Consider the following 14,106-nt stretch of genomic DNA (forward strand, 5'->3'; position numbering starts at 1 on the left):
TGAAATGGATGAAAGGTCTAAATATTAAAATAGAATCACTGAATCAGCTGGAAGAAAGGTCAGGTAGAACTCTTGAAGACATTGGTGTAGAAAAAGATTTTATGAACAAAATCTCAGTTGCCCGTGACCTAGCACAAACAATCAACAAGTGGAATCTATTCTTATTAAAAAGCTTCTGCACAGCCAGAGAAACCATCAACAGTGTGAAAAGACAAACCACAGTGTGGGAGAAAATCTTCACCTGCTGTTCCTCAGACAAAGGCCTACTATCTCAAATCTATAAAGAAATTAAAAGATCAGACCTCCCAAATTTAAAGACCCAATCCGAAAATGGGAATCTGAAATGAACAGACATTTCTCAGAGAAAGAAGTAGAAATAGCAAATAAACATATGAAAAAATGTTCCACATCACTGGTCATTCAAGAGATGTAAATGAAAACAATGCTGAGATTCCACTTCACTTCAGAAAGAATGGCTGCTATCATGAATCAACCAATAACAAATGCTGGTGGTGCTGTGGGGAAAGAGGAACCCCTCTCCACTGCTGTTGGGAGTGTAGACTGGTGCAACCACTGTGGAAATCAGTATGGAGGTACCTCAAAGAACTAGCATTGGAAGTCCCATTTGACCCAGCTATTTCCTTGCTGGGTATCTTCCCCAAGGAATTAAAAGAATCATACCACAGTGGTATATGTGCACCCATGTTCACAGCAGCACAATTTATAATAGCTAAATCTTGGAGACCACCCGAATGCCCATCAACTGGAAGACTGGATAAAGAAAATGTGTGGTTTATTTTTTTATTTTTTTTTATTTTTTTACAAATTCGAGTTCTACTCAGCCATAAAAAATGAGAAATTTGAGACATTTGTAGCTAAATGGATACACATTGAGGCGATACTCTTAAGTGAAATAAATAGGACACACATGTGTAAATACTGAATAGTTTTTCTAGTGTGAGAAACCAAAAGTGTAAATAAGGACTAAAAGGTATAAGAGATAATGTGAATTAGGAAGAAAATGGTCAAAGGGGAAGGGGAAGTGATAGGGCTAGGGGAAAGGAAAGAAGTGAATGGAATTAATATGGGAAAATGGACAAATGGAAACAAAGTCTTTGTAAATAGGGAGGGATGGAGGGGTTGAAGGGAGGGCAGGGGAAGGGGGAAAAATAAGAACCAAGAAAGATTATGTAAAGGTGCAAATTTCCAGTGATGAATGCCATTATATTGTATACCTAAAATGTACCAATGATTAAAATGAATAATTGATAATGTGAAATAGGAAGAAGAGGTTCAAAGGGTTAGGGAAAGTGGGAGGGGCAGGGGAAAGAAAGAAAGGAAAGGAAAAATTATGAGAAATGGAAGAAATGGAAACAAAGTTTTTGTAAATAGGGAAGCCTGGAGGGGTGAAGGGAGTGCAGGGAATGGGGTAAAAATAAGAACCAAGACACATCATGTAAAGGTACAAGTTCCCAATGAGAAATGTAAATGTATTGTATACCTAAAATGTACCAATATATGAATTTAAAAAAAAAAAGAAAAGTGTTTCTTTCCCCCCACATCCCCGCCAGCAGTTGTTCTTAGTTGATTTTTTTTTTTTTTTTTTTTGGTACTGGGGATTGAACTCGGGTCCTTGTGCTTGAGCAGCAGGCGGCGAAACCACTGAGCTAAATCCCCGGCCCTCTTAGTTGATTTTTTGAAAGTAGCCATTCTTTCTTGACTGAGGTGGAATATCTGCATTGTTTTCATTTGCATCTCTCTAATGACCAGAGATGTTGAACATTTTTTCATGTTTATTTGCTATTTCTACTTCTCTGTCTGAGAATTGTCTGTTCATTTCAGATGCCCATTTTTGGATTGGGTCTTTAAATTTGGGAGGTCTGATTTTTTAAAGTTCTTTATAGATTCTAGACAGTAGACCTCTGTCTGGGGGACAGCAGGTGAAAATTTTTTCCCACATTGTGGGTTGTCTCTTCACACTGCTGGTGGTTTCTCTTGCTGTGCAGAAGGTTTTTAGTGAGAAGAAATCCCACTTGTTGATTGTTTGTGGTAGTTCATGGGCAACTGAGGTTTTGTTCATAAAACCTTTTTCTATAACAATTTCTTCAAGAATTCTACCTAACCTCTCTTCCAGCTGGTTTAGTGTTTTTGTTTTAACATTTAGATCTTTATTATAGTTTTGGAAACATTAGGCACAGCAATTAGACAAGAGAAAGAAAGGAATAAAGTTAGGAAATGAAGAAGTCAAATTTTCACTATTTGCAGATGACATGTTACTCTGTATAGAAGACCCTAAGAACTCCAAATTTTCATGACATATAGCCAGATAGGCCCCGATTAAAAGTGGGATCATTAGTTCTATTAAAGTTGGCATCAGCTAAACTGAATTACTTTCATGCCAATCTCTGCTTTTCAAACTAACCAGTGTTTAAAATTCAATGATCTCAACAATACTTTCATAAATTCACTACTTGGTGTATTCTGTTTAATACAAATTAAATTTCTGTTTAATACAAATCAAATTTTTCAGAGGTAGCTGGATCTAGAGTGTGTGACACTGGAATTGATTCATGGTGCAGTGCTAACCTTAAAGGCACTAGGATTAAGGGTATGATTGCTACCCACCCTCAGCAGTCCAGATAAGATAAAAGGGGCAGAAAGATGCTGTTAGGGTCCCTTGTTGCTTTTTGCTACCTTCTGCCTGTCTGCCATCCCACCCTGCCTTGGAGCCAGCTCATTATGGACTGAACCCTCTACAAACTGTGAGCTAAATAAACATTTCCTCCTTTAACTTTGGGTGTTGGGAGTTTTGTCTCAGCAAATGAAAAAAGTATCTAAGACAGAAGATAAACCTATAAAGAAAAACAGAAATGATTATTTAATAGGATAAGAAGATTACCCCTAGGATGAGGGAAAGAATGTCATGAGCGGGGTAGAGGACTGAATGGGTAGGGATTATTATTTTGTTGTATTTCTTTTCTTGGCTGGTCATTACACAGGTGGTAGCTTCATAAATGTTTTTTAATTTGAGATTTCTCTTCTGAATGTTTCTGTTTTCTTAATGAAATAGAAAGCAAATTCACTAGTCAGAATTGATGATGGCGAGAAGCTATTGAAGATTTGAAGAGGACGAAGATGGTATGAAAGAAACAAAAATTGGAGAATGAATCAAATAAGGAAACTATTTTTGTATTTTTAAAGAAATTTTTTTCAATTTTCTTAGTTTATTGTCCTTTTTCTCATATATATTAAATTTAATATTCTATATTATATAGTATTATTCCTAACACTTAAATTTAATGCTATTTAATGTATAAAGTGACTTAAAGCACAATTGTATTATTAAATATATAATTAAGATAATAGTAAAAATATAATATTTATTTTTTTACCTGGAGCTTTAGAAAAACTCTAAGACAGAAATACATAGAGCTGGGGACAGGGATTTAGCTCAGTGGCACCGCGCCTGCCTTGCAAGCACAAGGTCCTGAGTTCAATCCCCAGTACCGCAAAAAACAAAACAAAAACAAAAAAAGTACATAAAGCTTATACAGGGATTTATGGTAATAATTTATCCTTTTTTCCAACTCTTTATACCTAGCACTGTTAATATTAAATCCTAAAAATATAGTTATTTAAACACATATAGGCACTTAGTACATCCCCATTTTATTTCAACTCCTAAAACCAGTTCTGAAATATCACAGTATCAATATTTCTTAAATAATAACATTAATATCACAGAAAATTACTAATATTTAAAAGTACAACAGAACAATTACAATCTTAAACTACACAGAAAGTTTACTTGGTAAAAGTTGATAGGTCTATGTAATTTTATAATATTTCCCCAACACCCATACAAAGCCCCTTGGCAAAGGCCTGGGGACTTATTAGTTCCAAGCATTTAAGAAAATAATTCTACAGCAAATACTTGACCACTAAGTTAACTAAACACATATTTCAGTGGCTACATATGGCTAAGAATATAGACCTATAGAATTAGGTCAGAAAATTCACTAAGCAAACAAACAACAAATAGCAAAAATAAAACCAAAAAACCCTATGGAAGTTGCCACATTATGTTATTTCCAGAGTTGTCATATTGTATTATTTAGACCATCTAGTTTTCAATAAAAAGTAAGGCACACAAAAGAAGAAAAAAAATCCCAAATATGACAGTACATAGGGTAAAAAAGCAGGTAAGAGAAGCTATTAGACAAAGAGTATAAATAAGCCATTTAAAATACATTCATGAAACTAGAAGAAACTATGTCTAAAGAACTGAAATGAGGTATAAGAACAATATTTCATTACAGTATATCAATAAAGAGAGAGAAATTATGAAAGAACCAAATAGAAATTATAGAGTTTAAAATTCTAACTGAAATTTTAAAAAATCAAGAGAGGCTCAAAGCAGATTTGTACAGACGGAAGAAAGAATCAGTAAATGTGAATGTAGATTGATTGAGATTATCCTGTGTGAAGATCAAAAGGAAAAAAGAATGAAGAAAAATGAACAGAGCCTCAGGTAAATGTGAGACCTCATCAAGCCTACTAATATATGTACAATGCAAGTTTAACAAGAGGAGAGAAAAGAGAAGAAAAAAATGCATAAAAAATAGTGTCCAAAAAATCTCCCAAATGTGATAGAAAACCTTAGTCTATACATTCAAGAAACTTACACTCAAAGTAAGATGAATGCAAAGGGATCCATATATCATAACCAAGCAGTTAAAAGCCAAAGCTAAAGAGAGAAATCTTGAAAACAGCAAGAGAATAGTGATGCATCATGTATAAGGAGGCCCTCAATGATACTACTTGATGATTTCTCATCAGAAATCATAGAGGGCAAAAGGCAATACAATGACATATCAAAGCACCAACAGAAAAAGACTGAAATGAATAATTCTGTATCTCACAAAAACTATGCTTCAAAACAATAAAAAATTAATACATTTCCAGATTAACAAAACTGAGAGAATTCTTTGCTAGCAGATCTTCTCTATGGTAGTTGTAAAGCGGGTACTTCAGGCTGAAATTAAAAAATACTAAATAGTAACTTAAATAAACGTGAATTTTTTTTAGAAAATGGATAATGTTAACTAAATAGGTAAGTATAAAAACCTGAATATATTCATTTTTGTTTGTAACTTTCTTTTCTTCTATCTTATATAAAAGATATCAACATAAATCAATAAGTATAAGTTTATGTTGAGAATACAAACTATAATTAGTATAATGGTAATAGAACAAGAGAGAGAGAAATGGAAGCATAGAGGAGAAAGATTTGTGTTAACTATGGAAATTAAATTGTATTGATCCAAACAATATTGCCATCAATTAAATTTTTATTTTTATTTACCAAGACAAAGGATATTATTAATAATGTGAAAAGAACCCAAAGGATAGGAGAAATTTTTGGAAAACCATATATCTGATTAAAATCTAGTATTCAGAATATATAAAGAATTCTTACAATGAAAAATAAAGGCAAATAACCGTATTTAAAAATGAACAAAATATTGAATAGACATTTCTCCAAGGATATAAAAATGGCTAGTAAGGACATGAAAAGTTATTCAATTTTTCATTCCTAACTGTCTCAAGGGAAATAGAAATAAAAACCACAGTGAGATACCACTTCATACCTACTTGGGTGGCTATAATGAAAAAGAAAGGTAATAAGTATTGGTGAGGATGTGGAGAAATTGGAATCCTCACACATTGCTGGTTAGAATGTAAAATGATGTAGCCACTGTGTAAAACAATTTTGTAGTTTATCAAAAGGTTAAGTATAGAATTTTTATATGATCCAGGAATTTCAATCTTGTTGTATATACCCAAGAGAAATGAAAATATTTGCCCATACCAAAATTTGTACATGAATATTCATAGAAGAATTATTTGTAACTGTGAAAGCGGAAACAACCCAAATGTTATCCTATAGTGAAAAAGTAAACAAAACATATAATATCTACATTATAGAATATTATTTAGCCATTAAAAGGAATGAAATACTAATATGTGCAACAAGGATGAAACCATTATGCTAAGTGAAAGAAACCAAGGCCAAAAGACATAAAACCACATATTTTATTATTACATTTATAAGAAATATCCAGAATAAGTAAATCTATAAGAACAGAAAGTAAGTTAGTAGTTGCTTTGTGCTAGCATGAGTGGAGAGGAATGCTAACAGGAACAGGGCTTCTTTTCAGGGCAATGAAAATATTTAAAAATTGTAGTGATAGATGTACTAAAAATCACTGAATTGTATGTACACTTTTATTGAAAGAGTGACTTTTGTCGTATGTGACTGTGCATCAACAAACAGCAAAAATAATCACACAGGCAAAATCTTCAGTTAGACCAGGATTTCCTGGAATGCCCTAAGTAAAGCCAGGGCAATTGACTCTGCCAGTATAGTGTTGAAACCATCACTATTTCCTAGGAATGGAAAATGGTTCTGACTGAGGACAGGAATAATATCTTTCAAAGCGTATTTCTGCTAATTACTGAGTGATGAGAGGGTGAGGCATAGAATCCCACGAAGAAAGGGTGAAATAGATCCTGTCACAGGATTGTACATCTTAGTTCTCTGTTAAGCTAGAGCTGCAGGGTTTTGTGGTTCCACTGCATCAGTCCAGCCATTTGGCAGGGAAAGAAGAGCCAGTCCCATTTACTAGTGATGCCAAGGCCCAGAAAACAATGACTTTCCAGAGTTCATTGTATGCTGTTCCATGAAATGTGCCAGGGTTATGCTGAGTCCAGTGTGAACTAAGATTTAATCTTACTTCTTTGACAGCTTCTTGGGAAAAACAGATGTTTTCAAACTGTTAAGTTAAAAATGACTCCTAGGTGGGAAACAGCATGGGAAATGAGGGAAATTTTTAGGTCAAAATTTATAAGAACAAAAAGCAGAAAAACATCTCATTTGTTGTAGTAGGAAAGACCCCACAGAGTTGGGAAACCTGAGTTACGGTGCAGTCATGTTAAAGAAACCACTGGTCCCAGTACAGGAAAAAAAAAAAAAAAAGAAAGCACTGGTACTTTGCTGAACATATTTTCTCATAGGTACACGTAACTGTCTGAATGGACTACATTCCTCCATGTTTTCCTCCATGTTTCAGGGAACTCTAGGATACTGTTATAAAGTAAATTGTATCTTCCTCCAACCCATGTTGAAGCCACAACCTCCTCTGTGAGATAGGGATATAAGGAAGTAATAAAGGTTGAATGAGGTTATGAGGGTGGGGCCTCAATTATATAGGACTGGTGTCCTTATAAGTAGAGGAAAATATGCTAGCCCTCTCTCCTTTTTCCTCTCTCTTCTACCTCTCTCTATTCTCTTCTCCCTTTCTCTTCTCTCTTCTTCTCCTCACCTCCCACACAGAAGAAAGGCCATGTTGTAAGCACACAGAAAGATGATAGCCATCTATAAGCCTGGAAGAGAACCCTCACCAGAAACCAATCCTAAAAGCACCTTGATCTTGGCATTCTAGCCTCCAGAAGTGTGAGAAATAAATTTTTGCTGTTTAAACCACCAAGTCTGTGGTATTTGTTGTGGTAGCTGTAGCAGACCAACACATATTGTACAAGTACATCATAATATGTACTTGTTCATAAACTTTTATTTGAATTAATTTTAAAATATTAAAAAATTTTATTAGTATATGTTTGCAACTCATGCAGTTTGCAATCAACTTGGAGAGTGGTTACATGTACATATTAGTTTTTTTCCTTTCCTTTTCTCCTTCCCTTTCCCTTTCTCTCCCCGCTTCACCTCCAGTTCCCCTATCCCCTTTTTCATACTTGTTAATATTATTTGTCTTAGTTCATGTTATGGCATATAGTGTTAACATTAATTGGGGTTATTAGGTTCATGTACATGGCACAACTTTATTCTTGTTATTTCCCCTTGCTTTCTTTCTCACCTCTCAACCTTACTCTCTTGGACCACTTCCTTATTGCAATAAATCCACCCCTGGTCCACTTCTATCCATCCTTTATCATTTTCTTTCTTTGTACTTTGCCTGACTCAAATGAAAAATACCATATGATATTTAATATTGTGTGTCTGGTTTATTTCAGTCAACATTATATTTTCCAGGTTCATCCATTTCCCTACAACTGTCTCAAATTTGTCATTTTTTTTTTTTTTTTTGGTGCCAGGGATTGAACTCAGGACCTTATATTTGCAAGGCAGGCAGCAGCACCACTGAGCTAAATTCCAGGCCAAAATCTGTCATTCTTAATAGTTGAATAATAGTCTATTATATATAGATACCACATTTTCTTTATCCAACTGGCTGTTGATGGGTATACATGCTGCATCCAGGATTTATCTATTAGGAATTGTGCTGCTATAAACATTGGTATGCACCTGTAACTATAGTATGATGACTTAAACTCTTTGGAGAAGATTCCTCTCAGGGGGATAGCTGGGTTGCATGAAATTTCTAATTTCAGTTATTTGAGAAATTTCCATAATGATTTCCATTATAGTTGTACCAATTTGCATTTCCACCAACAATGCAGGAAGGTTTCTTTTTCACCATGGCCATGCCACCATTTGTTATTGTTTGATTTCCTAATGATTGCCATTCTTTCTGTAGTAAGATGGAGTCTTAGCATTGTTTTAATTTCCATTTCCCTAATGGCCAGAGATGTTGAACATTTTTTTTATATATTTGTTGACCATTTGTATTTCTTCCTCTGTGATGTGTCTGTTCATTTCTCATGTCCATTTCCTAACTGGGTCTTTAATTTTAGGTAGTTTAAATTTTTTTAGTTCTTTGTATATTCTAGATATTAGTCCTTTGAGGAGTAGCTGGAAAAAAATCTTCCCATTCTGTAGGTTTTCTCTTCACTGTACTGATTGATTATTTTGTTGTACTGAAAACTTTTAGTCTGATATAATTCCACTTGTTGATTCTTGCTGCTATTTGTTGTGCGATTGAGGTTCATTTAGAAAATCCTTTCCTACACCTGTGTCTTCAAGTGTTTTACCTATTTTATTTCCATTAGGTTTCATGTTCGTGTTTTAATGTTTACATGTTTGATGCATTTTTATTTGAATTCAGTATATGATGAGAGATAAGGGTCCAGTTTCATTCTTTTGCAAACAGATCATCAGTTTTCCCAGCACCACTTTTTGAATAGGATATCAGTCTTCCAACTTATCCTTTTGTCCCCTTGGTCAAAGATCTAATAATTTAATAAGTCTGGGGAAGTTTCTGTATCCTCAATTCTGTTCCACTGATCCATGTGCTTGTTTCTGTTCCAGTACCATGCTGGTTTAATCACTGTTGCTTAGTAGTATAGCTTGAAGTCAGGTATTGCTATGCTACTTGCTTTGTCCTTATTGCCTAAAATTACTTTTGCTATTCTGGATCTCTTCTAGCTCCATATGAATTTAAGGATTGTTTTCACTAGATCTGTAAAATATGCTGTTGATATTTTGATTGGGACTGGACTGAATCTGTGTAACAGTTTTGGAAGTATGTTCATTTTGACAATTTGGTTCTGCCTATGCAGGAGCAGGGGACATCTTTCCATTTTCTGATGTCCTCTTCAGTCTCCTTCTTCAGAGTACTGTAGTGTTCTTTTTAGAGGTCTTTCACTTCCCCAGTTAGGTTACCTCTTAGATATCTCATTTTTCTTGAAGCTACTGTGAATGGTATTGTTTTCATAATTTCCTTCTCATTCTGTTCATTGCTAGTGTATACAAATGCTAATGATTTTTGTGTGTTGATCTTGTATCCTGCTTCTTTGTTGAAGTTGGTTATTAATTCTATAAGGTTTTTACTGGAGCTTTTTCGGTATTCTATGTAGAGTATCATGTCATCTACAAACAATGATAGTTTGAGCTCTTCCTTTCCTATATGTATACCTGATATTTCTTTCTCTTGCCTAATTGCTCTGCCTAATGTTTCAAGTATTGTGTTGAACAGAAGAGGTAATAGTGTGGAGAGCGGTGTTAGCCATAGAGGCTCCATGTTAAATCTTACCCTCAATTGTATAGAGCAAGGAGACTATGTTATGAGGAACCACGTCCTTGACGAATTAGATTGCCCTGGAACGTGATGAACATTCTGTAACCCCGAGAAACAAGGAAGCCCATGAGGGTGGGGAATTCCCAAAGAACTAGAAAACAAGGAAGCAGGTGTCTCTGGATAAGGGTCATGATTAACAACCAAACTCACCTTCTGTATAAAAGAGGGGAGAAAAATAAACTTGGGCGCTCAGTCTCTGGGAGCCCTCCCAACTCTATCTCTTTGTCTTTATTTTTCTTCATCCTCACTCCCCCATTCAGGTACTGTTCGACAAGTGACGGCGGGCTCCGTCATAATAGTGGACAACCTTGACTTTTTCCTGATTTTAAGGGGAGTGCTCTTAGTTTTTCTCCATTGTATGATATTGGCTACTTATTTGTCAAACATAGCCTTTATCATACTCAGGTATAGTCCTTTTATACCTGTTTTCTTCAGGGCTTTTATCATGAAAGATGTCAGATTTGACTGAAAGTCTTTTCTGTGTCTATTGATATGATCATATGGTTTTTGACCTTGCTCCTGTTTATGTGATGTATTACACTTATTGTCTTACATATTGAACCATCCTTGCATCTCTGGGATGAAACTTACTTGATCATGATCTTTTTGATAATGTGGTGCATTCTAGTTGCTAATTTTTTTGGAGGGGGAACTTTGCATCTAAGTTCATTGAAGAGATTGGCCTATACTTTTGTTTTTAGTTGGGTCTTTATCTGGTTTGGGCATCATGGTGACTCTGGCTTCCATAAATGAATTTGAGAGCACTTCATCCCTTTCAATTTCTTTGAAGAGCTTGAGGAATATTAGTGATATAATATCCTTAGAGGTTTTGTAGAATTCAGTATTGAATCCATCAGGTACTAGGATTTTTTAGTTGGTAGATTCTTTATTAATAAGTAAGTTTCAAGGGCAGCCATAAAGCCATGCATTCTGCCTCTGCCTAGGATTAATCACAGAGACACAGACTCATATGAAGACTACCAGTTGCCATTCGATTTCCATGCAGGAGTGAACAAAAACTACCCCTACCTGTCCCCTAGTGGGAATTCGTCTCCACCTGGATCACCTACTGAGAAACTTGGTTTGCTGAGGACAGACCCAGTACCTGAGGAAGGAGAAGATGCTACAGCCGTGCTCAGCACCACCAAGACACTCTCAGAAGAGGAGCAGGATGAGCTGAGAAGAGAGCTGGCAAAGGTGGAAGAAGAAATCCAAACTCTGTCTCAAGTGTTAGCAGCAAAAGAGAAGCATCTAGCAGAGATCAAGTGGAAACTTGGGATTGGTTCACTACAGGAGCTAAAGCAGAACATTCCCAAAGGGTGGCAGGGTGTGACAGCCACATCTGCATACAGGAAGACCTCCGAAACCTTATCTCAGGCCAGACAGAAGGCTTCAGTGGCCTTTTCATCTGTTGGCTCTGTTATCACCAAAAAGCTGGAAGACATAAAAAATTTCCCAACTTTCAAGTCATTTGAAGAAAAGGTCGAAAACTTAAAGTCTAAAGTAGGGGGAGCCAAGCCTGCTGGTGGTGATTTTGGAGAAGTCTTGAATTCAACTGCAAATGCTAATGCCACTGCCACAGAGCCACCTCCAGAACAGACACAGGAGAGCCTGTGAGATTGCTACTTTTGTTCCACTACCCAAGGCAGATATTGCAAACAAGATCCAAGCACATCTTGTCAACAGTCATTGCTATGGATTTCTAACAGATATGCTTTTATTTAGCTTTACATACTTCTTTGACCAATTAATTCATGAGTTAAAATGAAAATATCTTCACTTCTACTCCCAGGAAACATGCTGAATGTGCATTCAAGGCCCTTTATTTAGGGAAATACTATTATACAGACAACAACAGACAAACACCATTATACAGACAGTGTAGTACCTGGAGACACTTGCTAGAATGATCTGAGAAGCTGCAGGTGATCACAGTGGCTATCTGACTTTACAAAATTGCTCTGCATCTGAGATGCTACTTGGATTTTTGTCTTCTAGATGTTTTTTTTTTTTTGCTTGTTTAACTCTGTATATTTGATTCTTAACACAAATTATTCTTTTTTTTTTTATTTTTGCTTTTTCCTACCAGAAAACTTGGGTCCCTACAGACCAATTTGGTTTCCTTTTTTTTTTTTTTTAACTTAAATTCTTTTATTGGTACATTTTAGGTAAACAATACATTTACATTTATCATTAGGTGCTTGTACCTGTACATGATGTATCTTGGTTCTTATTTTGTTCCCCATTACCTGTGCGCCCTTCACTCCCTCCACCCTTCCCTATTTACATAGATTTTGTTTCCATTTTTTTCTTTTCTCATAATTTTTCCTTTCCGTCCTTTCATTTCCCCCTCCCCTCCCACCACCCCTAACCCATTAGAGCTTTTCTTCCTATTTCAAATTATCAATTATTCATTTTAATCATTTTAATTCTTGTTTACACTTTCAGTTTCTCACACTAGAGAAACTATTCAGTATTTACATGTGTGTCCTATTTATTTCACTTATGAGTATGGCCTCAGTATGCATTCATATAGCTATAAATGTCTCTATTTTCTCATTCTTTATGGTTGAGTGTACTCCATTTTATATAAAAAATGCATTTTCTTTATTCAGTTTCCAGTTTATGGGCACTTGGGCTGTTCCCAAGCTTTAGCTATTCCAAACTGTGCTGCTATTAACACGGCTGCACATATATCACTGTGGTATGATTCTTTTAATTCTTTTGGGAAGATCCCCACCAGGGGAATAGCTGGGTCAAATGGGACCTCTAGCCCTAGTTCTTTGAGGTATCTCCATACTGATTTCCACAGTGGTTGCACTAGTAGACACCCCCACCAGCAGTGAAACAGGGTTCCTCTTTCCCCACAGCCCTGCCGGCATTTGTTACTGGTTGATTTGATGACAGCAGCCATTCTTTCTGGAGTGAGGTGGAATCTCACTGAGGTGGAAAGTGTTGCTTTCATCTGCATCTCTCAAATGACCAGTGATGTTGAACAATTTTTCATATATTTATTTGCTGCTTTTAATTCTTTGTCTGAGAAATGTCTGTTCATTTCAGATGCCCATTTTTGAATTGGGTTTTTGAATTTGGGGGGTCTGATATTTTCCAGTTCTTTATATATTCTAGATAGTAGTCCTTTGTCTAAAGTATAGCTGCTAAAAAATTTTTCCCACATTGTGGGTTGTCTGTTAGCTCTGTTGGTGGTTTCTCTTGCAGTGTGGAAGCTTTGTAATAAGATGAGATCCCAGTTGTTGATTCTTCATGCTAGATCCCATGCTACTGAGGTTTTGTTCATAAAGTCTTTTCCTATGCCAATGTCTTCAAGAGTTCTACCTAACTTATCTTCCAGCAAGTTTAGCATTTCTGTCTTAATATTTATTTTATCCTTTTATTGGTACATTTTAGGTATATAATATAATGACATTCATCATTGGAAATTTGCACCTTTACATACTCTCTTGGTTCTTATTTTTTCCCACTTCCCCTGCCCTCCCTTCAACCCCTCCATCCTTCCATATTTACAGAGACTTCGTTTCCTTTTTTTCATTTTCTCATATTAATTCCATTACCTTCTTTCCTTTCCCCGTACCGCTCTCACTTCCCCTTGCCCTTTGCCACTTTTATTCCTATTTCACATTATCTGTTATACCATTTAGTCCTTATTTACACTTTCAGTTTCTCACACTAGAGAAACTGTTTGGCATTTATACACATGTGTCCTCTTTATTTCTCTTAAGAGTATCGCCTCAATGTGAAGATCCCCAGCAGGGGAATAGCTGGGTCAATTGGGACTTCCAGCCCTAGTTCTTTGAGGTACCTCCATACCGATTTCCACAGTGCTTGCACCAGTCTACACTCCCACCAGCAGTGGAGAAGAGTTTGTCTTACCCCACAGCCCCACCAGTATTTGTTACTGGTTGATTTCTTCATAGTAACCATTCTTTCTGGAGTGAGGTTGAATCTCAGCGTTGTTTTGATTTGCATCTCTCAAATGTCCAGTGATGTGGAACATTTTTTCATGTGTTTATTTGCCATTTCTACTTCT

At 35.8% G+C, this 14,106-nt stretch overlaps 1 protein-coding gene across 1 annotated transcript in view; it reads left to right on the forward strand.

Annotated features, from left to right (window-relative positions):
* LOC101712220 (tumor protein D52) overlaps positions 1-11,695 on the forward strand; it is a 28,361-nt gene extending 16,666 nt beyond the window's left edge. Inside the window, exon 2 of the mRNA XM_004861486.3 lies at positions 11,003-11,695. Within this exon, the coding sequence (XP_004861543.1) occupies positions 11,003-11,675 (673 nt within the window). The 3' untranslated portion in view covers positions 11,676-11,695. The remainder of the gene's footprint in view (positions 1-11,002) is intronic.
* Positions 11,696-14,106: the final 2,411 nt, after the last annotated feature.

This window comes from Heterocephalus glaber, unplaced genomic scaffold, assembly GCF_053883595.1.
Source record: "Heterocephalus glaber isolate CG9 unplaced genomic scaffold, H.glaber_assembly_v1.0 deba00001613, whole genome shotgun sequence".
NCBI lineage: Eukaryota > Metazoa > Chordata > Mammalia > Rodentia > Bathyergidae > Heterocephalus > Heterocephalus glaber.